Source organism: Aedes albopictus, chromosome 1 (genome assembly GCF_035046485.1).
Source record: "Aedes albopictus strain Foshan chromosome 1, AalbF5, whole genome shotgun sequence".
NCBI classification, from domain to species: domain Eukaryota; kingdom Metazoa; phylum Arthropoda; class Insecta; order Diptera; family Culicidae; genus Aedes; species Aedes albopictus.
Window position 1 is genome coordinate 44,160,689 of NC_085136.1, and position 23,907 is coordinate 44,184,595.

Below are 23,907 nucleotides of genomic sequence, written 5' to 3' on the forward strand. Positions count from 1 at the left end.
CAGTTTAATTTCTGTTTTCGTTCGTGCCGGTTCTGCTGCTACCGGCTTGCCATTTGTGCAATTTGTGCAAAAATGCGATTACTCAACCGACTTCTTTATTTCATCCCAGCAGCCGCCATCGCCGCATTGCTGCTGCTACTAGTAGTCGTAGATGGCCATGGCTGCTCGGCTACTGGTGTGGCTGTGGACCCCTCGAACAAGGCCCGCTACGATCACTTTCGCATCTACCGGGTACTGCTGGAGAACGAGGAACAGGTCCAGTTGATGCAGCAGCTGGAGAACCGAAGCGACAGTTATACCTTCATGGGTCATGCCCGGCATACCAATCAGAATCTGACCATTATGGTTGCACCGCAGAAGATTGCCGAAATGACGGATTTGATGGAGCGGTTCAAGATTGGGGGATCGGTTCTGGTAAGTAGCGTTCTTTTGTTTTGTAATCAATGTCATATCAATATCAACTTTCTTGTGCGATCATCTTCAACGTTGTAACCTATCACATATACAGCCACTGTTTGCTGTTAAAGTCCAAGACATTTATGTTGAATGCACATTGCACATTCCTTCGAACGTAGCCGGCGACATTTTCCTTCTTGAGCTAATGGTATCTCTAACGGATAGTTTTCACTTCGTGAGTACTGTGTAAAAAGATGGGACAAGTAATGATTCCGCTTCAAAATTACTTCAGCAATTCATGGATGGCATACTAGGAAAAAGTGTAACAAAGTGTAACACTTTCCATCTGAAATATTCCAGAAGAGGTTTCTTCAGAAACACTTCCAAGAGTTTAAGGCACTTTAACCTCAGAATTTCTTTCAGGATTTTTTTACCACGCAACGCAACGCAACGCAAGAATTTCTTTCAAGAATTTTTTTGGTAATTTAATCGAGAATCCCTAAAGGAGTTCCTTCAACAATTGCAACTAGAACTATCCGAAGTTTTCCGAAAAAAAGACTCACATTTAACTTTGGAAGTTCGTCTAGTATTTTATCCCCGAATGTCTCCAGAAGTTAAGAGTTTCCGAGTTCCGAGTCCGGAACAGCAGAGGTATCTTCACAAACTCCTTTGCAAAATTTTTTCTAGGAGTTCATTGAGGACTTCCTAGAGAAAATCGTTCACGAATTTCTCCAAAACTTTTTGATATGATATCTCTGACTTCTCTAGGAGTTTATGCAGGCGTTTCCCTGATGGTTACTTCAAGATCTTTTCAGAATTATTTTCTTTAAAAAAATCTGTTGACGTTCTGTAAGAATCTATTTTTTGAGTTTCTTTGAAGATTTCTGCCGAATTTAGTTCAGGAGATGTAGGGAAATGAAAAAAAAACGGATGGTGAACTTTCTGGGGGAATCTCTGGTGGATCCCTGAGAAACTAGTAAAACTGTGGAAGTTCCTACAAACAAGTTATAGTGAAACTTTACACTTGCCTTAAAAAAATTGGGATATCCGAAGGAAATCCTGAAAAAAAAAAATGCACCAGCAATTGCCATATAAACTCTACGAGAGTCTCTTGCAGAAACTTGTGAAGGTATCTTTTAAAGATCTACTGGGAGTACTTTCTGAAGAAAAACCTCTGGAAAAGCTTCTGTATAAACACTTTGAAGGTAGTCCTGAAAAACTGATTCAATGAGCTTCTTTAGACTTTATATGGGAGTTTTTTAGGTTTTTCCTTATTTCGATTGTTTGTCGTTATTTTTTCGTTTCGGGGAAACTGCTGTTGCGGTAAGATAATCATGCTTGATCGTAATTTTCAATTAATACGGGATTTTGTCATTAATCTTAGGTCCCAAATACTAAACGGTTTTCTCCAATAGTTAAAATTTTCAATTAGCTGTTAGACTAGGCCTGCCCAACCTTTTACGGCCGCGGGCTAAAGCTAACACTGCATACCAGTTGACGGGCCAGAAATTTAAACACAACTATGGAACAATTTAAAAAAAAATCTGAACTTTGCTGGTCAAAATAAATTAACCCAAAAGAAGTATTAGGATTCTGTGGTGGGCTTCGTGGCCGTGCGGTTAGCGGCGTCAGTCATCTAGGCGTTTCGTAAGCCTCGGAGTGCGGGTTCGATTCCCGCTCCAGTCGGGGAAAACTTTTCGTCAAACGGAAAATTCGCCACTGGGCCACTGGGTATTATGTGTGTTGTCCGTTGTCTCGTGTATGTAATGTTCAGTCTGTGCAGCCTCTGGTTGAAGACGGTGTAGTGTCTTTTTTTTTAAGATGAGAATGAAACTATTGTTACAACATTTTTCAGTTTCTAAAGAAATTTTAGTGCTTACTGAATACATGAGAATTCTTGTAGAATTTTGGAATTCGTTTCAATATTAACCCTAGAATGTTAGGATAAGCGCACCACGCTGGCATAGTGCACGTCCAGCGTGTCTGGCTGGATCATATTGATCCCAAGGTCTTACTAGGGTTATGAAAATACAATGGCATTTTACAACTACTTTCACATTGACATAACCTGGCGATTTCTCGTAATCTGTAAATGAAAACATGTATTTATACATTTATAAATACGCACTGAAATATCAAATTATTTATTTTAATTACACTTCACTAGGGAAAGAAAAATATACTCAAAAATATTACTTGAAAGGCCAAATTATATTATTTTTCTATAATCGTGTCGAGGGCCACACAAAATGTCCTCGCGGGCCGGATCCGGCCCGCGGGCCGTACGTTGAGCAGCCCTGTGTTAGACGATGCCCACCAATGCGTGAATAGAGCGAAATTGGCAACCCTGTTCATAACGTAGAACCCCACCAATCGTTGCTAAATCGGTTTGGAAATGGCAACCTACCTACCTACCTAACAGTGGGTCTGGTTGCCAAAATAAAAACAAGCCGACGTTCAACAAGTAAAACATAACAAGTGATCGTCTGGTCTTTGCAACCGTTTTTCCGTCATGCGTTTATGGTTGCGTTTGTACTATTTTGCCCAAGACCATCAATCCTTGTGCGCTATATCGAAGCTGCTGGAGCTGATTGTTCTGCACAAGTTAGTTCAAAGCTACGCACATTATATATCCCAGGATCAACACGGATTTATTCCAAAACGATCGACCACCACCAACCTGACGTTTTTTACATCGTACCTGATAAGTCAGTTCCAAAGCGGTCTTCAAGTTGATGCCATATATACCGATCTTTCCGCCGCCTTCGATAAAATGAATCACCAAATCGCACTGGCCAAATTCGACAAATTGGGCATGAACAACGATTTCCTCATCTGGCTTCGATCGTATCTGACTGGTCGCAGTATGTCGGTGAAAATTGGTGATTACGTCTCTTCGCCATTTACAGTCTGGTCCGGTGTTCCTCAAGGTAGTCACCTTGGACCGTTCCTGTTCCTGCTGTATATGAACGATGTCAACTGTACTTTTAAATGCCTGAAACTATCATATGCTGATGACCTGAAGCTGTACTTCCAGATAAAGCAACGTCAGGATGCAGTGTTTTTGCAACAACAGCTGGAAGCCTTTGCGGTTTGGTGTAGTTTAAACCGTATGTCCCTAAATGTATCGAAGTGCTCTGTTTTATCGTTCAGCCGTAAGAAAAGCATGTTTCACTTCGACTATGCTTTGGGTGGTGTCAAGTTGAAACGCGAATCGACTGTTAAGGATCTGGGAGTATTGCTGGACTCTAAATTGACATTTAAGGACCATGTTGCCTATGTTGTGGCCAAAGCTTCATCTCAACTCGGTTTCCTTTTCCGATTTTCCAAGTCGTTTAAGGACATCTACTGCTTGAAGTCGTTGTATTGCTCTATTGTGCGTCCCATTCTGGAATATTCAGCAGTCGTCTGGGCCCCGTACTACGCCAACGAGATTCAGCGCATAGAAAGTGTACAGCGGAAGTTTGTTCGTTTTGCGCTACGCCACCTTAGATGGAGAAACCCTATTGTTTTGCCTAGCTACGTGAGCCGCTGTTAGCTCATCAACTTGGAGTCTCTGAGTGCGAGACGCAATGTAGCCAAAGCTTGTTTTGTAGGAGATTTACTGCAAGCCAACATCGATTGCCCCGCTCTGCTTGGTATGCTACAAATCAACACACGCCGCCGTAGTCTTCGATCACATCCGTTTCTCAACCTACCGCCAGCGAGGACCAACTACAGCCAACATGAGTCGATTCGTGATATGTCCCGTTTGTTTAACATATGCTATTTTGTATTTGATTTTAATGTGTCCCGTGATGTAAATAAGTGTAGTTTTAAGCGTGTATTTTGTTAGCTTTTATGTAATGTCATAGGTGTTGTATTCGGGTGTCATTGAGGTAAATATTTTACCTGTTGACTTAATATGTAAATAAATAAATAAATAAATCTACAATGATTGCGTAAAAGCCACGAGGGTAAACTTGGATATATGAGAAAGATGAACTTCTATGCCAGGCATGGTTAGAAGTGTCCCCTAAGGTTGATTGACGGAATAAACTAAAAAACAGAGAATTGAATATTCTAGATGTTCCTTGAAATTTACACCTTATGGCTAGTTTCCACCTGGTAAGTACTGTGTAAAAGAATAGGACAAGTAATGGTCCAGTAAAACTTTTGCAATCAAAATTACTTCAGCGTTCGCAGTTGATAAGTTATGCGCAGCAAAAAAGATTTGCCAACAGATGGCACTGCCATGCGATGCTGTCAGTCATGTTGTTAATTTTCCGTACACGCTCGTTGAAAACTACTCTAATGTGAGTAGATTTTGACTCAGTTGCTTACTTTTCAAAAAAAATTTCAAAAGTAAGTGACAGTGTTTTTTGCAAGTGAGTTGATTTCTACTCTGTTTGACAAAATTAGCCTTCTACTCAGTTCTGAGTAGCCTCAAAATTTATTCCACTCACTCTAACGGAAAAAACTTAGAAGAATTTGGAAGCCTCTTTGCCAGTTAAGCTATTAAAAATATTTTCGAACCTTGTGAGAAAAAAATATAGTGCCATTCACTGCTAATTTCTTGAAACGTCGATGAAAAATGTGATTTTGAAAAGTAAGTATGGATATTATTGATTTAACATCGAAACTCACGATAGAACTTCTAAACTAGATTTTCAAAACCACCATTTACCGTCTAGGGCTACGCATCCCGGGAACGTCCTTATTGGAAAGAGACTCTTCTAGCAGCTGATCGATATGGTGCTGGGCAAGGTGCTGGGGCTGCTGATCATGGATTAGATGCCGACGATTGTCAGCAAAAGCCGAGGCAAAAACTGAACTTTGCAGCTTTTCGCCTTTAATCAAGTATCAAGTGTAGCATTTGCAAGATATTTTTATGTGCTAATAAAATGTGTATGTTACTTTTTTATTATGAAATTGCCATTTTCTTTGGAAAAATATAAAAAAGATCAACCTAAATAAATCTACAAAAATGAGTAGAAATCGACTCAGTTTGCTAAATTCCAGTAAAATAAAAGTGAGTAAGAGCTACTCTAATTTGAAGAAAATCCAATATTACTCTAAAGTGAGTAATGCTCATTTACTCATTTTTGAGCTGTTTCACTTTTTACCAAAGTGAGTCGAATTCTACTCATTTTAGAGCAGTTTTCAACGAGCGTGTACAGAAAAATAAATATGTCGATGTATTATTCCGTGAGTAAAAGTGACATTTCTGGAGCTCGATTTGAATAGGTCGTATGTGCTTTCGTCGATATAAAATTCGATCAGTTGGATTCGCTTCTTATAGCAGAAACTGTTGAAATTTAACAAAATTAATACATATAACCGATTCCTTACAAAACAGGCTTTCAGTTTTATCATGAAAAGTCACCGAAATATCATCCATATTGCTACTACAGTCAACTTTCGTTCGTTGCACTAAGCTCGTAGCCCAGTTAGTGAAAGACTTTCACTAGGTGGGCTGAGTTTTGAGCTGTCAAATAATCTCTAGCAATAGTGATTCAGGGCTACCAACTTTGATAAATCGTGCTTCACGTCAAATAGTGACGTTCGACTTCGTTTTAACTGGGCTATATCCCACCTCACGGGCGCCCAGTTAAAACGCAGCCCACCTAAACGTAGCCCAACGACCGAAAGTTCACTGTATTACTAAAATATACTGATCGAGTTTTATATCGATGAAAGCACATACGACCTATTCAAATCGAGCTCTAGATTTATCTTTCTTTTTGTTTCTTCTTTCGCACCAAAGACATTAGTGTGCATTAAGCTGTTAGTACACACTAAAAAAATCTCAATTTTAATAGTGACACAATTGATCGAACCAGGCCCCTGGCATCAATGAATTTTATCGTAGCCAACATCTTATACTGCCTTATACTCATATTTACGTAAATTGAAACGAGCGTGTAATCAACAAACGCTGCTTTGTTTAATGTTGTGAGCCACACACGAAATGCACCTTAACATTGCGTATTTGTTGTGTTGCTTTATTCAAATTATCGCGTTCTCCTCTTCCCGTACATTAATATTATTACGAGTTTGAAGTGTTTTATGATCATTTGAGGTGGAAACATGATTCCAAAAATTGATCAACAAACCAAAATAAACGTTAAACAAAAAGTTGTTGATGTTTTCGCATCTGACAGTGGGCGCTATTTACTAGCGCCCAGGACATCCTGTCTACCATAATTCCAATGCATTGATATAGGCCGTGTCGGGGGCCTGGATCGAACTGTCGAAAAATTTTAAAAAGCTTTGACACAAACATAAATGTGCCACATTTTTACACTTTTTGTGACGTACGTATTAAGTTTATATTGTTTGAGTTCTTCCAGTCATAATTTTAAATCACAGAACTGATAATTTAGTTCTCTATGCTGTAAATTTACGCGTTATGTTACAGAAACATAATGATTACTGATGTTGAACTGTCAAACAGCACCTTACAATATTAGATGAAGATTGCAGACTGCATTGGAAATTTGTTTATTACGAAGGTGAAACAGCATGAAAATCGCTCATAAATTTAACACCGAGTTGAGCCACAAATTTGGAAATGACAATCCGTTGCCATCTGCCGATGCAGTGGTAAACGAAAACAGCCACGCTCAGTCAATCAGAAGGCGGCTTTGTCTGCTTGGCTGCGATGACGGCTGTCTCAGTACATACATACACGCCAGCAGTGACGACGCGACAGCCAAACTGATGGCAAGTTCGTTTATGGTAGAAGTTGTTCATCTTCGACTGCCATCTCTTCAACTTACTGAGTCAGCCGAGAGAGCAAGATCGAAAACTGACACTCTGAGCATCGAAGTTCGATTCCCGAATGGAACTTTTTGTTTTTTTTTTGTTTCAATATTCGGTGCTATAAATATCACAGTTCTCAATCATGTATACAAGCAGCCGACGCGCTGAGCTGTTTCGGTAAAATTACATGAGTCAAACATTTTCCGTTTCCTGTAAAAATAAGATCGCACACAATTTTGCGTCAAATGTGTTGCTTTTATATCACCGACGAACCGACGTGACAGCTAGAACAAATAAATTCAAATTTGTTGTCCGCGACGCCATGATGAAAAATAGCCGAACACTATCGCCACCTCTATAACGGCTCGCGATGATTTGATAGCTCGACACCAAACCCCCGTGTGTTCATATAGGAAACGGTTCGCGTCTGTGCTGATTTGACAGAAGAGATCGCTCGCTTCGCTGGTCGACCGTTAAATTAGGGGGGGACAGTTTTGGATCGCCACTGTCACGTCGGTTCGTCGGTGTTTATATGTCGGACTTATATGACACAAAATTACAAGATTTTTTCGAAGTGTGTACACAGAGGCCTTAGGCCTATAGTACACAGGGTGAAAGATTTGGCAAGGGAAGAACTCAAGATAAAACATCTGTTTGAAGTGCAACGGAATGCGGAAGCACTGTGGTATGTACTCAAAAAAAAAAAATCCGCAACTCTGCCGCTGCGGCAAAACGCAATGAGCGTGGATTTCCTGCGGTTAATTTCAAAACAACTTCAGTTTGGTGAATATGTTTGTTTCCTGGAAGAAAGTAATTATGTGAGAATTTGCAGCATTGCTCTTGCTCTGTCTAGCTCTATCGGTGGTAATTGTGGGACGATAATGGGGTTATAGAGACAAAATTAAAAATAAAAAGTAAAAATTCAAAGATTTTAAGAACGAACTACCTGGTCAATCCATGAGATATAAAGAAGTTAAAATGGAAGGAAATTCCAAGAATTTCATTCTCATAAAAGAAAGTTATGATTTTATAGGAGTCCGGGTATTATCCGAGAGTCTGCAGGAAGCGGGAAATACTATTTAAAAAACTAATAATTCGGCGAATCTCTTCAAGTTCTTCATAGAAGCTGTCGGTCCAAGAGAAGCTAATGATTTCAAAAGAATGTTCGGGACTCTGGGAGTTTTGGAAAGATGGTGTTTTTGAGTTCCTCATGAAAATAGCTCTTAATTCCAGCATTCCAGGAACCTACTGGCTAGTTCTCGAAAATTGCTAAAAGAGTTCTATCAGGAGTTCCTCGATAATTCCTCCAGAATGTCCCCCAGGAGTTCACGGGAATTCATCCAGAAGTTCTCCTCCAGTTTTTCCTCCAGAAGATTATCAGGAATTCCTCCGGAGTTTCCCGGAATTCCCGTGGGAGTTCCCCGGGAGTTCCTCCAGGAGTTCTCCGGGAATTTCTCCAGAAGTTCCCCGGGCTTTCCTCCAGGGAGTTCCCCGAGAATTCCTCAAGGAGTGTTCCGAAAATTCCTTCAGGGATTTCCCAGGAAATCATCCAGAAATTGTCAGGTGAATCCTCTAGGAAATCCCCGATAAAACTCCGAGAGCTCTCGGGTATGCCTCCAGAAGTTCCCCGTTAATTCCTTAAGGAGTATATCCAGGAGTTCCCCAGAAATTCTTCCAGGAGTTCTTCGGGAATTCATCAAGGGGATTTTCGAGAATTTCTGCAATAGTTCCCCGTGAATTCTTGCAGAAAATCCCCTGGAATTCCCCAATGAGTTTCCAGGAAATTCCCCCAGGAGTTACCCAGGAACTCATCTAAAATTACCTCGGTAATTCCACCAGAAGTTCACCAATAATTACACCATGACTTCTTCGGGAAACTTTCCAGGAGTTCCTCTTAAATTCTCGTGCAATTCTTCCAGAATTCCTGCAGGACTTCCCCGAGAATCCCCGGATGGATTCCTGGAGAAATTTACCGGAGAAATCCCCGAAGCAATTTCTTGAGCAATCACCAGAGGATCTTCTGGAGCAAATCTCCAAAAATTCCTTCTAAGATTTTTCCAATAATTCCTCCGGAAATTTCTCCAGGAATTGCACCGGAGATTCCTCCAGGAATTCTTCCGGAGATTCTTCCAGGAATTCCTCGGGGGAAATTTCAAGCAGGTATTTCTGGAGGAATCTCCGGAATATTTTTTGGAGGGATCTCCGGAGGAATTGCTGGAGGAATCTTCGGAGGAGTACCTGGAGGAAACTTCGGAAGAGTTCCTGGAGAAATCAGCAAAGATAATCCGGAGGGATCCCCAAAGAAATTGGCGGAGACAATCCGGGAGGAATTTTCGGAGGAATTCCTGGAGGAATTCCTGAAGGAATCCTCGGAGGAATTCCTGGAGGAATCCTCGGAGAAATTTCTAAGGAATCCTCGGAGGAATTCCTGGAGGAATCTCCGGAGGAATTCCGTTAGGAATTTCTGGAGGAATCTAAAAAAAAACTACGGAGGAGTTCCTGCAGGAATCTCCAGAGAAATTTCTGGAGGAATCTTTGGAGGAATTATTGGAGAAATCTCAGGAGGAATTTCCAGAGAAATGCCCAGAGGAGTAGGAATGTCCGGTGGAATTCCTTGAGGAATTATTAGAGAAATCGTAGAATGCATTCCTGTGGAAGTCCTAGAAGGAACTCATGGAATGATCCCGGAAGGAATTTCTGCGGGAATCTCTGGATAAATATCTGAGTGAACCCTGGAAAAAAATACTACAGAAATCCCTCAAGGAGGTATTTTTTGTAGAGCTTCTAATGAAAATCTCAGAGACATTTTAAGACAATCCCCGGCGAACTCCTGGTGGATTTTCTGGTGGAGCACCTGGAAAAAATTCAAGAAAATTTTCTGCGAAATCTCAAAGAAAAACCTTCGTACGAAATGCCAGAAGATTCATCACAAAGAATCCTTCGTGGATCAGCATTAAATTTCCATTCAATTCCCTGTGAAGCTTTGTCCCAGTATTTCTTCAAGAACTCCATAAAGTAACCCAGCAGAATTCCTCCCACCATAGCGCGAATCCGTAGTCTGCATTTTCCCCAGAAGCCCCCCCCCCCTGGTGCCCTTTTCTTTCACAACCTTCTTACAACATCGTTTCGGTAAAATGCTGTCAGTTAAACAAATGTCAAAATGACTTACGGAAAAAGGAGGAATTTTACTTGAGCGCTCTACTTGGGAGCAGGAAACTAAGCTTTAGCAACGTCACTGGCAATCCCGAACTGCGAGGCACAAGTAAAACAATTAATAAAAATGTCTGCAAATTTGCTGGCTGAATGGCTCAAAACAGCTCTCGTCCCCAAAGCGATACTTCCCCAAAAGAAAACCTGCCAATCTGCTAGGAATTTCTTAAAGAATTTCTCGAGGAATTTATTTAGCGATTCCTTCACAAGTTTCATCAGGACGTTTAACTGAACTCCTTCAGTGATTTCTCCGGAAATTCATCGGGGATTCATCTGAGAATTTCTTCTTGAATTCCTCCAGGAATTGCTTCGGGGATCTTCCTGGAAATCTTTGATTTTTTTTTTTTTGAATTGTTTGAGAGAATTATCCAGAAACTCCTTTGGGAATTTCTTTTCAAATTCCGTTAGGGTTTGTCTAGGAGCTCCTTCAGGAAAGATGAACCAGCCTAGGGCAGAAAATCTCTATAATAAAGTAATAATAATTATAATAGGAACTCCGTCATGGATTTTTGATGGAACTCCATCAGGGACTTCACAAGTAACAACTTCAAAGATTTCTCCTGGAATTTGCCCTAGAATTCTTTGTGGATTTTTTTTCTGGCATTTCTTGAGGGATTTCTTCTAAAGCTTCTTCAGGAATTCCTACAGCGTTTTTTTTTAAGAAATTCTAGTTTGTATTTGTGTGAAGAATTAGCATTAAGTTAAAATGCACAAATACAAAAAAAAATATTTTGTATTCCTCCTGGAATTTCTTCAGGGATTTTCCTGGAAATCATTGAGGAGTTTTTCCTGGAATTACTGGGGATATTTCTCCAGGAACTCCATGAACTCCTTCAGGAATTTCTTCTCTAATTCCTTCTGAGCCGGGGCCCGTGGCGCAGTTCGCTTCGTAAGCGGACGGTCATGGGTTCGATCCCAGTCCCGGCACTTCGTCAGTTGCTCTTCTTCTCCCAAGAGTGGCAGACACTTGACCCTCTTCTGAGCTCTCATAGCTCAAACGGACCAGGATAATTGGATATCGGTGAACGGCAACCCATAATGGACGACCCCCAATCGGACCGGAAAAGGAACAACAGCCACACATCATTTCATCATCGTGCTCATCATTCTACCAGTGTAAACAAGTGAAAGCAGCACAAAGACAAACCAGTTCGATATAGTAGAATAATAATATAATAGAATTCATTTAGGCGCTGTATAAAGTGTAAGTGCAGCCGCCAATTGGAATCGCTCACGTAGTGCCCTAGTGGACAAAAGAGCTGTAAAATAGGTTAAGTGGTTATGAATAAAATTCCTTCTGGGATTTCTCCTGAAATTACATCAGAGAATTCTCCAAGAATTTCATGGATTTCTGCAGGATCTCTTTCAGAGATTCCACCAGAAATTCTTTCAGAGATTTCTTTAGGAACTCTTGCAAGGATTTCTCCAGCAACTCTTCAGGCATTTTTCTTGGATTTCCTCGAGAGATTTTTCACAATGCTCTTTTGAAGGTTCCTAAAACAACTCTTTCCGTGAGCTATCCAGAAATTATTCCAGGGATTAGTCGGAGATTTCTCTACGAATTTTTTACCCTTCTTACACCCATAAGAAGGGTATAAATATCGCTCGAAAAACCGACTTTCGATCCGAGGCCCGGAGGGCCGAGTCTCATATACCAATGAACTCAGCTCGACGAACTGAGCAAATGTCTGTATGTGTGTGTGTGTGTGTGTGTGTATGTGCGTTACAAAAAAAAGTCACGCACGTTTCTCAGCCGTCTGTCAACTGATTTAAGTTCTCTTGGAAGCAAATGAAAGCTACTACATCCTAGTAGAACGCTATTGATTTTTTTTTCGATTGGACGTTTGGTTACCGAGATATCTCTCGAAGAGTACTTATGAGTCATACATCTAAACTTTTTAAGATTTTTGACCAAGTATATCATAATAAATATTTCGGCCGTTTGTCAATCGATTTGGGTTCTCTTGGCACCAAATGAAAGCTACAGCATCCTATTTCGATTGGACATTTGGTTACAGAGATATCTTTAGAAGAGTACTTAATATTTATACAACTAAACCTTTTGAGATTTTTGTCCAAGTGTATCATAATAAATATCTCAGCCGTCTGCCAACCGATTTCGGTTCTTCTGGCACCAAATGAAAGCCACAACATTCTAATAGAACTCTATACAATTTCATTAGGATTGGACATTTGGTTACCGAGATATCTTTCTAAAAGTACTTGGGAGTAATACAGGTTAACTTTTTGAGAGATTTTTGACCAAGGGTACCATAATAAATATCTCAGCCGTCAGTCAACCGATTTGGGTTCTCTAAGCACCAAATGAAAGCTACAATATCCTTGTAAAAGGCCCTAAATTTTTTTTTCGATTCGACATTTGATAACTGAGATATCTTTCGAGGAGTATTTCAATACATTCTTTTTTTTTATTATTATATTCACTTGTTATCTTGCATTAGTTTTTGACCATTATATGGGAAATTATTTTTCAATAAATAATACTGACCTCATACAAAGTGTATACTAGCAGTTTATTGTTTTTAACAAAATTATAAATGACAAATTACAAATACACAGGAATTCTATGAAAACTTACAATATGTTAAATGAAAGCTTGAATTTATATATTGTGGGAAAAATGCAAGAACCGGACAGATCATCAGTACTACCTCTCTCCTCGGGCTGCCGTATCTTGCAGCGTTGAGTTCTTTTCTCTTTTGGCCTTGTCACCCTGTGCCGCTCTTTGTTGTACAAGGTTCTAGTTACTATAGATAACTATAGTCCATTTTACGAGCCGATTTTATGAATGAATTTTGACAGGAAGTAGCGCCCAATAACCCGTGAAAATCAATATCATCATCAACATTGTTGTCACTTCGTAAAATGGCTCATAGTGAATCCAAAGTATGGAGTGTGATTTTGGAGGCAAAGTGAAAAAGCAGCTTTTTTCATTCGGACCGGCCGGGTCGACGTCGTCGTCAATTTTAATGTGCACATCGTCGTACCCATGTGTAGTTGTAGCGGTTCAGTGTGATTTCGGAGATGAGGCCAGTTAGTGGAAGATGCTGCAGCACATACGCACTGGACACTTCGAAGGATGTTTATTGGTGAGCTCGTTCTATTTTATCATAATAATTAATGCTAAAGGATTTATACAATTCTGCTCTGGTTTTGTGTATTTATCTAACAAATATTGAAAAGTTCGTCACGTCATGTGTCGGCGCTAGTTCCCAATGCACATTCAGTTGATAATAAATATGTTTCTTCCATTTTTTGCATTTACACAAAAATTTGATTAGTTCGTTATCTTCGGTGTCGACATTTGTAATATTTTAGTCAAAATGAATAAATGTTTTGACTCAAGTAAAGGTTGCATGAATCACATCACTTACCAAAGTGAATCCAAATCATGTGACTCTCCCCCTCCCCACTAACAAAAACTCCTTCCCGTGACAGTCGTGGAGAAGATGAGGTGATCTCGGTCTCTAGTAGCAACGTACGTCACACTAACATTCCTTTCCTTCCTCGATGACCGTAAGGACGTGGCCGGCGCCGTTATTGACTAATAAAGTTTGGAATACTCGAACTGTGCACATTGAGAGCGGTAGTTACTCCCAAGCTCCGTTTGTTGGTTCCTTGTGCAATTTCGATTGTTCTGGTCAATCACGGAGTAGCAACTACGAATTGTACGGTCATCTATGCTCATGCTCATGCTCATGTGGAAAAATGCAAGAACCGGACAGCCAAAATAACTAGCTAATGCCAAAACTGATTAACTTAGTAGATATATCATTTTTGTCCTTTCTACACCATAACCATGAATACCAAGTACTTCGGAGCTAATTTATTCGAATGACTAAGAGATATTAGACAAAGTGTATCTCGCTGATTTTCTTATCCATTTGTTAATCGATTCAAGATCTTTTGGCAGATAACAAAAGATACAATATTCCAGAATATGTAAGCTATTTTTTAAAAATTGCACACAAGATTCTAGAAGGTGTCTGGCATTTCTGGTAGTTTAGTCCATGGTCCATGATGCTATTTTGGAAACCAATCCACTAGATGCCAAATCCACAATATTTTCTAGAACTTTTGGTCCATCACACAAAATAAATACGTTAAATACAAATAATACAACAATAGTTTTAATAAGTGTAAGAAGGGTTCTGTTCACCATAGGTGGATTAAATCGGGTTTTTTGAACTCATCCCGAATTTTTTGAGGGTTTTTCCTGGAATATTTTGAGGGATTTATCCTTCACTGATTCCTCCTTGAACTCTTTCTTGGATTCCTCTAGGAACTTCTTAAAGTATTTTACCAGAAATTCCTTGTGTCGCCTGTAGTTCTCTGAGAAACCTTTTTCAGGAATTTCTTGAGGCAATCTCTCAGGAACACCTTCAGGGATTTCCGCAGGAATTTCTCCATGGACCATACAGCAAGTGCTACAGAAATTTTATCTTGAGGTTACTGGAGACGTTTCTCCTCTAGTTGTTGAAAAGATTTTCTGAATTCCTTCGAGGATTCCTCCGGGAAATTATTTACAGATTTCTGCTGAAATTGTTGGACAGATTTCTTATGAAATCCTCTGAATATTCCTTCAGCAAGGTCTTCAGGAGTTCTCCCAAAACTCCTTCAGGGATTACTCCAGGAACTTTTATAAAGTTTCCTCCAGGATCTCTTTAGGAATTTCTTCGGTATGCAATGATAATTATTTGTTTGGACATTCCATGAGGTGGATCAAATCGATCAATATTACCCCGCTGATAAATGACACCCCGTTTTACGGTACTATCAGGTATTTTCAGGGTGTTCGAAAGAGGTTTCCGGGGATTATCGGATGTTGTAAAGGAGGTTAACGGGAGGTTGCTGCGTAGTTTCAATGCGTATCAATGCATTTCAGGATGTTCCAGAGGAATTCGAGGCGTTTTAAATGGTTTCAGAGGCTTCAAGGACTGCCTGCAACGTCCCTAAATCCCTCTTGAAACAGACTGAAGTCCTATGCAAATGCAACCCCCCCCCCCCAGAATACTCCTGTAACGTCTCTGACACCCCTAGAAACTCCCTGGAACGTGCGTACCATCCTCTGAAACTCCATGCCCAAGTAACATTTTTAGTTTTCTCATTGCCTACAAGCTGTTGTAACAATCAAACCATTAAAACTTGTTTTAAAGCAAAACGATCCTAACAGCTCTAATGAATCCGTGATAAAACCCTATTAAACCTAAAAGGGCCCACCCTACAGGAGGTTGTTAAAACCATTCCTTCAAACGTTATATGCCAGTTGGTTTTGTGAAATATTCTTGTAGTATACTATACAGCATAGATAAGATTTGTTTTCTTGTACGCAATAAGATCAACATGCCGTTTTATAGTTCTAAGAACACCTTAAATGAACAATTAAAACCAATGACTTGAAATGAATCTGAAACTAAAATGAAAACATGACATGGCAGTACATTGCAAATTATTAATAATGCAAGATCGAAAATTACATCGGTCATCCATGTTATTATTATTTATATGCCTATTCCCACGGAGAAAAACTCTGTTGCTATGACGAAAAAAATCATGCCAAGCAAGTTTGCCGGTATAATGTAATACATTGTCTCTAAATAAGACGAAGCGCCACTTCATTTTGAGGTTTTTGTCATATCGAAAATAACAATTTTAATCCCCCTTGCAACACCATGAATTTAAATCACAATCCGATCATCAACATGGCGCACCTACTTTGCAAGCAGGAATTGATTATCGTGATGGAAAATATGGATGCCGTCAAGTTAAATCCTGCTGGTTTTGTTTATGATTGTTTAAGATAAGTTAGTGTAAAAGCAACATGTTCTAGAATTGCTGTTCTTTATGAATACGCTGCAAAACTAGCATACACCTATTTATTCCTAACGCATAAGTATATGCGCTTCTTAAACACTGTTAGGTTTTAAGGAATTGCGGTATCAGATAGAATGCTCTTAAGAACTCTTCGCTTGGGCGATAGCCGTAAAAACGTAAACAAACGAAAACCTTTTATATTTTTGCAAGATTTTTAATTTGTTTTGTGTTTCTGAGGTTGTTTGAGTGTTCGGTAAGTAATATAGTAGTAAACAATCAGGATCTTATTTACTCCGGCTGCGGCTGTGAGTAAAAAAAAGTCATTATTCGAGCACAGCTGTGACGCCGGGCTTAGAACATCCGATGGAATCCCCATCCATCAGGTGCTTTGGAAACCACGATCACAATCGGACTCTAGAGAAAGAAGCTTAGTGTGATGATGGGAAATTAAACCCATCCGAGGATTTTCCATTGACGTTTGCTCCAATAAGAACGAAGAATAATTATCCCTGGTTAATTATCCTTTCGTTTATGTAGCTCATTGAAACTATTGATCAAAAGAGATCGTATTTCAGTATCATTCTTAAGCTTGATTTAATGCTCCCATTGTTGACCCTGGTAAGGTTTGAGATTGCTTTATTACGAATTTAGGTAGTTTATCTGGTTTTAAGAGCGATATGATATAACATGCATGCGGCTATGAAAGAAGTTTTAGGTTCAAGTTTTAATACTTAGTTAACAGTTCGTTTACAACTTTATTGTTGCTTGGCAAAAAGACAAACATATAAGTTTTATTCGATGGACTTCTAGGTATCTACACACTGTTTTAAAGTTGCTTATGTTGTTAATGCTGCTTTGCAACATAAACATCTTCAGTAAACCTGAAAAGGCTTTAAAATTCCATGACAAAACCACAATAAATAATATCTAAGAGCAGAAGGCATAGAAATTGTTACTTGGGTGTGATTTCCTGAAGCACCCCTGGAACGCCTCGTAAACACCTTGAAACACCTTGAAACGCCCTCGAAATCCCTGTGAAACACCCCATGAACACTCCTAATTTCCCTGGAATACCGCTGGAATGGCCCTGAAGCCTCCTGAAACCACATGGAACCCTCATGCAAACCTTGAGAACGCCTCTGAAACCTCCTGAGACCCCCTGAGACCTCTTAGTAACGTCTCTGAAACAAACAGAAACATAAAAACGTTCGGAGCACCTCCCGAACGATTTTAAAATACCCTTGAACGCCCCTGAAACGTACTGATCCACCAGGAAAACAACTAAAATTGCTTGAGACACTATAGAATGCCCTAAATCACCCTGAAACTTTCTTGGGTTCCACCTGAAGCCCCTTATATCCCATTGAAATGCAGCTGATGTCACTAGGAGTACGCCCCTGAACTCCACAAAACACCCATGTAGTCCCCTTAGACGCCGCTCTCTCACCGTGAACCCACTAAGATCTCACCGTAAATTAGCATTACTTCAATAAAATATATCTTAATGAATGCTATCTAAAAGGAGAATAGATCATATTGTTTTTTCGTTGTAATGCACTATTAGGCAAATCGAACAGAGGTCTGGCAGTTATGCCAACAGTTTTTAGATCATGCCAGTGAACAATACACCGAATCCACGTTTTTTGGGAAAAAAAAACTTCTGAATCAAGTTGGTTAGGGTGGCCTCCGTCTTAAATCGAATCTGAAAACAGAATATTTGGTGTGATGCCAAATGTGAACCAGTTTTTCAGCAAAGTTGTAGGCAATACTGGAAAAAAAAAACTCGAAAATTAAAAGACACAAAATCTTAATTAATTTGCAATTGGGGAGATGGAACAGTGAAAAAAAAAATCGCGTTCTGCTGGGATTCGAACCCACCACACCGTATTCGTTAGACCAGCGCTTTTACTAGCTAAGCCACATAACAGGTAACGATTCTGCGGAATGGAAAGCAAAACTCCGAGTCTACACCATTAACATTCGTATTCACAACATTTGCCAATTAATCAACTTTCTAGACTACACAGGAGAACACTACACTACTAGATGGTACTCAACTGCTATTTTAAACATGGAGGGTTAGATTTGGAGCTTTGTTTCTCCATGTTTTAAAAAGCCGTTGAGTACCGTCAAGAAGTGTAGTGTTCTCCAGAAAATTTGTAAAAAAAAACTATATGTATGTAAGTTAACCACTGATCTTCCAATGCAGACGGAGTTAGCCACGAGTCTTCCCCGGATACACCGTGCACATGCACACAAATTGATCGGTCAGCACCATCGCTGCCAGACGACACCGGACACCGAAGGAATGCAGCTAACTTGGACAACGTGACCAGCGCATCATCGTCGCTAGGTGTTAGGTTAGCACATTTAGGGTCTAAGGCAGGGCAGTTAGGACTATGAAATTGAACATTAAAATCAGTCTTATTCAATCTTTCGAACCTGTAACATCGCTTAGTCTTTTTTTAAAATACAAATCCGAACCGTCGGATTTTAGCTTGTATAATAATTGTAGGTCTAGCCCATTAATGTTCCAAGTCGTTCTTATAATATGTATTGTCCACTCAGACAGAAAACAAGAAGCCCACACCCCCTATGACTGCATTAAAACTTAATACAAAAAACGGTTGACTGAGTAGGTACATGTATCGATGTAATGTTAAAGTATACTAAATGTGCAATGTTTTCAAGTTTTTCGGCCAAATGAAACCGGCCGAAACGTCGGGTAATCCAGCCAGGGAAAACTAGTCGTTAAGATTGACCCTAGACCGAGAAAGTCAACATCTGTACATTATATGTACCAGATTTTCTTCTCGAGATTTCTTCAGAGATTTTTTTTATATCTCCTGATCCACCGTGAATGCTTTCCATGATTTCACTAAGGATCACTCCTTTTGTTCATCCAAGGGCTTCGCGTCATTCACCCAGTGATGTCTCCTGAAACGCTCTGATATTTGATCAGGAAAATCTCCAAGAATTCAATCCCAAATCTCTTCTCAGATTCATCCCGAACATTCTCCGTGGAGCCTTTTCAAAAATTAGTGGAACGGGCACACACGATGACCAAGGAGGGTGTAAGCATTGTTAACCCGAACGGTGACCTTACTACGACTGGAAATAGAAAGCGTAGCCTGTTGAAGCCAATAGATTGAAGAGGAGGATAGCCGGTTGAAAAGCAAAGCAGATCAACTACCAAGCGAGTTACTAAAACACGGTGGAGAAGCACTGGTGAGAGCACTACACTGAGTCATTACCGAGATTTGGGAGGAGGAAGTGGAATGGAAGGTATCGTGTGTCCCAACTAAAACAAGGCGATAAGTTGGATTGCGGGAACTATCGCGCGATCACACTACTGAGCGCTGCCTACAAAGTACTCTCTCAAATTTTATGCCGCCGCCTATCACCGATTGCAAGAGAATTGGAGGGGCAATATCAGGCTGGATTCATGGGTGAACGCGCTACAACGGATCAAATGTTCGCCATCCGCCAGGTGTTGCAGAAATGCCGCGAATACAACGTGCCCACACATCACTTGTTCATCGATTACAAATCGGCGTATGATACAATCGATCGAGACCAGCTATGGCAAATTATGCACGAATACGGATTCCCGGATAAACTGATACGATTAATCAAGGCGACGATGGATCGAGTGATGTGCGTAGTTCGAATATCAGGGACACTCTCGAGTCCCTTCGAATCTCGCAGAGGGTTACGGCAAGGTGATGGTCTTTCGTGCTTGCTGTTCGGCATTGCTTTAGCGGGTGTAATTAGGAGAGCGGGGATAGACGCGAGTGGAACGATTTTCACGAAGTCCGTTCAGCTGCTTGGTTTCGCTGATGATGGCGGAAACGTACATCCGATTAAAGAGTGAAGCCAGGTGAATCGGATTAGTCCGTAATGTGTCGAAGACAAAGTACATGATGGCAAAGGGCTCTAGGGAGGAATCACCGCGCACGCCACCTCAAATTTATATCGACGGTGATGAAATCGAGGCGGTTGAAAAATTCGTGTAGTTGAGCTCACTGGTGACCGCCGACAACGACACCAGCAGAGAAATTCAGAGGCGCATTGTGGCAGGCAATCGTGCTTACTTTGGACTCTGCAGAACTCTACGATCGAATAAAGTTCGCCGTAACACGAAGTTAACTATCTACAAAACGCTGATTAAACCGGTCGTCCTCTATGGGCACGAAAGATGGACCCTAAGTACAGAGGACCAACGCGCCCTTGGAGTTTTCGAACAGAAGGTGTTGCGTACCATCTACGGCGGAGTGCAGATGGAAGACGGGACTTGGAGAAGGCGAATGAACCACGAGCTGCATTAGCTGCTGAGAGAACCAACCATCGTCCATACCGCGAAAATCGGGAGGCTACGGTAGACGGGTCACGTCATCAGGATGTCGAATAGCAACCCGACCCGGTACAAGAAGACGTGGTGCGCAGCAAGTTAGGTGGATTGACCATGTGGAGGACGATCTGCGGCCCCAAGCAGAGTGCGGAACTGGAGACAAACAACCATGGACCGAGTGGAATGGAGACGGCTACTATGTACAGCAGAGGCCACCCAGGCCTTAGCCTGATCGGTAAGTAAGTAAGCCTGTTGAAGCTGCAGCACTTACATGTGCGTCGAATGAATCTGCAGCTCTATGGCATAAGAGACTTTACCACATCAACTCTGACAGTAATACGCAAAGCCGCCCGGTGAAACGACAAGTGCGTGGAATGTGCAATGGGTAAACAGAAACGTTTGCCGTTTAGTTCATCTGGTTCACGAGCGGTGGATCTACTCGAGGTGTTCCATTCGGATATCTGTGGTCCGATCGAAGTCAAATTACTAGATGGCAACCGCTTTTAAATGACCTTCACGGATGCTAAGTCTCGTCGAATCTTCGTATATTTCCTGGAAGAAAAATAATACTGAGTATGAAGCATATTAAGATTTGCGTTGTATGGCTCGAGCTGAAGAAAATACGAACCGAAAATGTCAAGGAATTCACGAACCAGAAGCTGGAGAACCATTTGAAGCGTCTGGGAATTGGTCATCAAACCACGGCGGACTACAGATCTGAACAAAATGGTCTGACGGAACGAGTCATCTTCGAATGTTAGCGGTTTATGCTTTTTGAAGCGGAGCAGCCGAAACGTTCTGGGTCTGGGCTGAAGCAACAGTAACGGCTGTTCGGTCGCCAACCAAAGGGCATTCATCAACAGGAAGCCAAACCTGGTACGCGGCCGAGTTATTGGTTCAAAGGCAATGGCGTACGCTCCGGGGATGGTAATGGCGCAAAAAGTGAGATGCCAAAGCACTCGAGCGAATTCGCATCGGATTAGACGAGGATGAAAAATTGTTTGTGGGACCCGAAATTGCATGCAGTTTGCAGAACCGGAACAAAAATTCGTTAAACTGGATCTCGGTGATCCATTTCGGGTGTTAGAGGCTTCCAAATCGGAACCAACCGAAGCAAAACATGTTTAAGATCACCAGGTATCTGCGGAAGAACATCAGTCAAGTTCTGAAAATGGGGATTTCTTTGACTCAATCAGTGACAAACTCCGCGATCATCTTCAAATCCGCCACTGTTACAGCATTCCGAGGGCGCTACCTACCAGGAACGTTAAACGATTTTTCTTTCCCAATCTTCTGAACAATTTTCAAACCATCAACTCGAGTCTGATGGAAATATGGATGTTAGAAATGTAATCGACCTGCCTGGGCCCGCAGCTCGGCCTAGAGCTAGTGGCCTGCAACCGGGACTAGCAGCGAGACGTCAACCACCAACCGGTGGTGATCCATGCACCCCGTCCGAAGCATTGAAGGGGACCTAAAGCGAAACTGTGGAAGCAAGCGATGGACGACGAGTACCAGGCACAGATCCAGAACAAAACCTGGGAAATGGTAGAAGTACCAGCAAGTCGAAAAGCCATCGGCAGCAAGTGGATCTTCAAATCAAAGGAGGATGCAAATCACAATCGTAACTCGTAACTCTGGAGCATTCCGTTCCTCTCCATATCTTAGCAAACTACAGTAGAATCACTTGGCACAATACTGTACCACAGGATGAAGGCGACTTGCTCGACCAAAGCTCTTTTCCTCAATGAGGCAGCTTCACACTGACAACCTCGTCATGGTGCTGGCTGTCACTGATGCTTGTTAGGGGAAGGACACGCAAGGTGAATAACACTTATATTCACACCCTACAAATACCTTAATCATAAATCTAAAATTTTCTTAAGAGGTTTTGACACACAACATGATGACCTGTGAAATCACTTAAATATGTTTTATACTTCTTTCCTACAGTTATACAACATCCAAGATCTGATCGATAAAGAGGACTCCACCGTCATGCCGAAGAAGACCAGCCCGGAACAGTTCGACTGGCAACACTACTTCCACCTGGATACAATCCACAAATGGCTCGATTTACAAGTCTCCAAACATCCTTCAATCCTGCAATCGATCCCCCTTGAAGCAAGTTACGAAGGAAACCTCCTAAAAGGAGTCAAACTATCCAAGAAACAAGGCAACACTGCCGTCTTCGTGGAATGTGGCATCCACGCCCGCGAATGGATTTCACCCGCCGTGTGCACCTACATACTGAATGAACTCCTGACGTCCACCGACGCAGATATCCAGGACCTAGCCGAGAACTTCGATTGGTTCTTCTTCCCCATTGTGAACCCCGACGGATACAAATACACCTTCGAAGCGGACCGTCTGTGGCGCAAGAACCGCAAACCGTATGGCATTTGTCGCGGTGTAGACCTAAACCGAAACTTCGAAAGCGACTGGAACGGAATCGGGGCCAGCTCGGATCCGTGTGCTTACGACTTCGCCGGGGGCTCCGCCGCCAGCGAATCGGAGACGCAAGTCCTGCAGAAGTTCCTCAAGGAGAACGCCCACACCAGCCGGATCAAGACGTACTTCTCGATGCACTCGTTCTCGCAGCTGATCATGTTCCCGTACGGGTACACGGCGGACAAGGTGCAGAACTACGACGATCTGCAGACGATCGGGGAGCGGGGATCGGAAGCGATTCGACGCTCCCACGGGAAGGAGTACCTGTCGGGGGCGATGATCGAGACCATCTATCCGTCGTCCGGGGATTCGGTGGATTGGGTTTTTAGCGAATGCGGCGTACCGGTGGCGTTCACGTTTGAGCTGCGTGGACCTCCGGACAGTACGAATATGTTTATTTTGCCGGCGGAGGAGATCGTGCCGACTGGGGAGGAAACGTTGGCTGCGTACGTGGCGATGCTGAAGGCGGCTAGGGAATTGGGATATTACGGAAGTGGCGAAACACATAAGGGTGAACTGTGAGGGGGAATATATATTGAGTTCATATTTGCTGAAATATATTATGGCTATAGAAATGTTCACAATCAAGAAAAGATCGGGTTTCAATTGCTTCTGATTTGTATGCAGAAAGTCCTAGATTCAATCCTTGGCTAGTTCCTACTAGTAAGTAGTAGACACCAACTCTTGGACGGGGTATTTACTGTCGAACATATCGCCGTCATTTTTCTGAACCCATCTGTATCCTACACGGTGACTTATCAACTGTGGCTCTTCTGAAGACCGGGCACCTTGGGTGCTTGCTGTCCGCGGATTTCCCAGAACAAATCAAACACTCAGGTTTCGCGCAGCCTTGTAGTTAATGGCCTCCACATCGCATACGAAGCTTGCTCCTGTAAGCCCTTTGCAGTTCCATGACTTGC

The 23,907-nt window shown here is 41.6% G+C and overlaps 1 protein-coding gene across 1 annotated transcript; it reads left to right on the top strand.

Moving 5' to 3' along the window:
* On the top strand, positions 1 to 23,580 carry LOC109402692 (zinc carboxypeptidase). The gene is made up of 2 exons (XM_019675395.3): positions 1 to 414; positions 22,490 to 23,580. Exons 1-2 carry the CDS (start codon positions 73 to 75, stop codon positions 23,507 to 23,509), a joined length of 1,362 nt encoding a protein of 453 aa, XP_019530940.2. The 5' UTR covers positions 1 to 72; the 3' UTR covers positions 23,510 to 23,580.
* Positions 23,581 to 23,907: the final 327 nt, after the last annotated feature.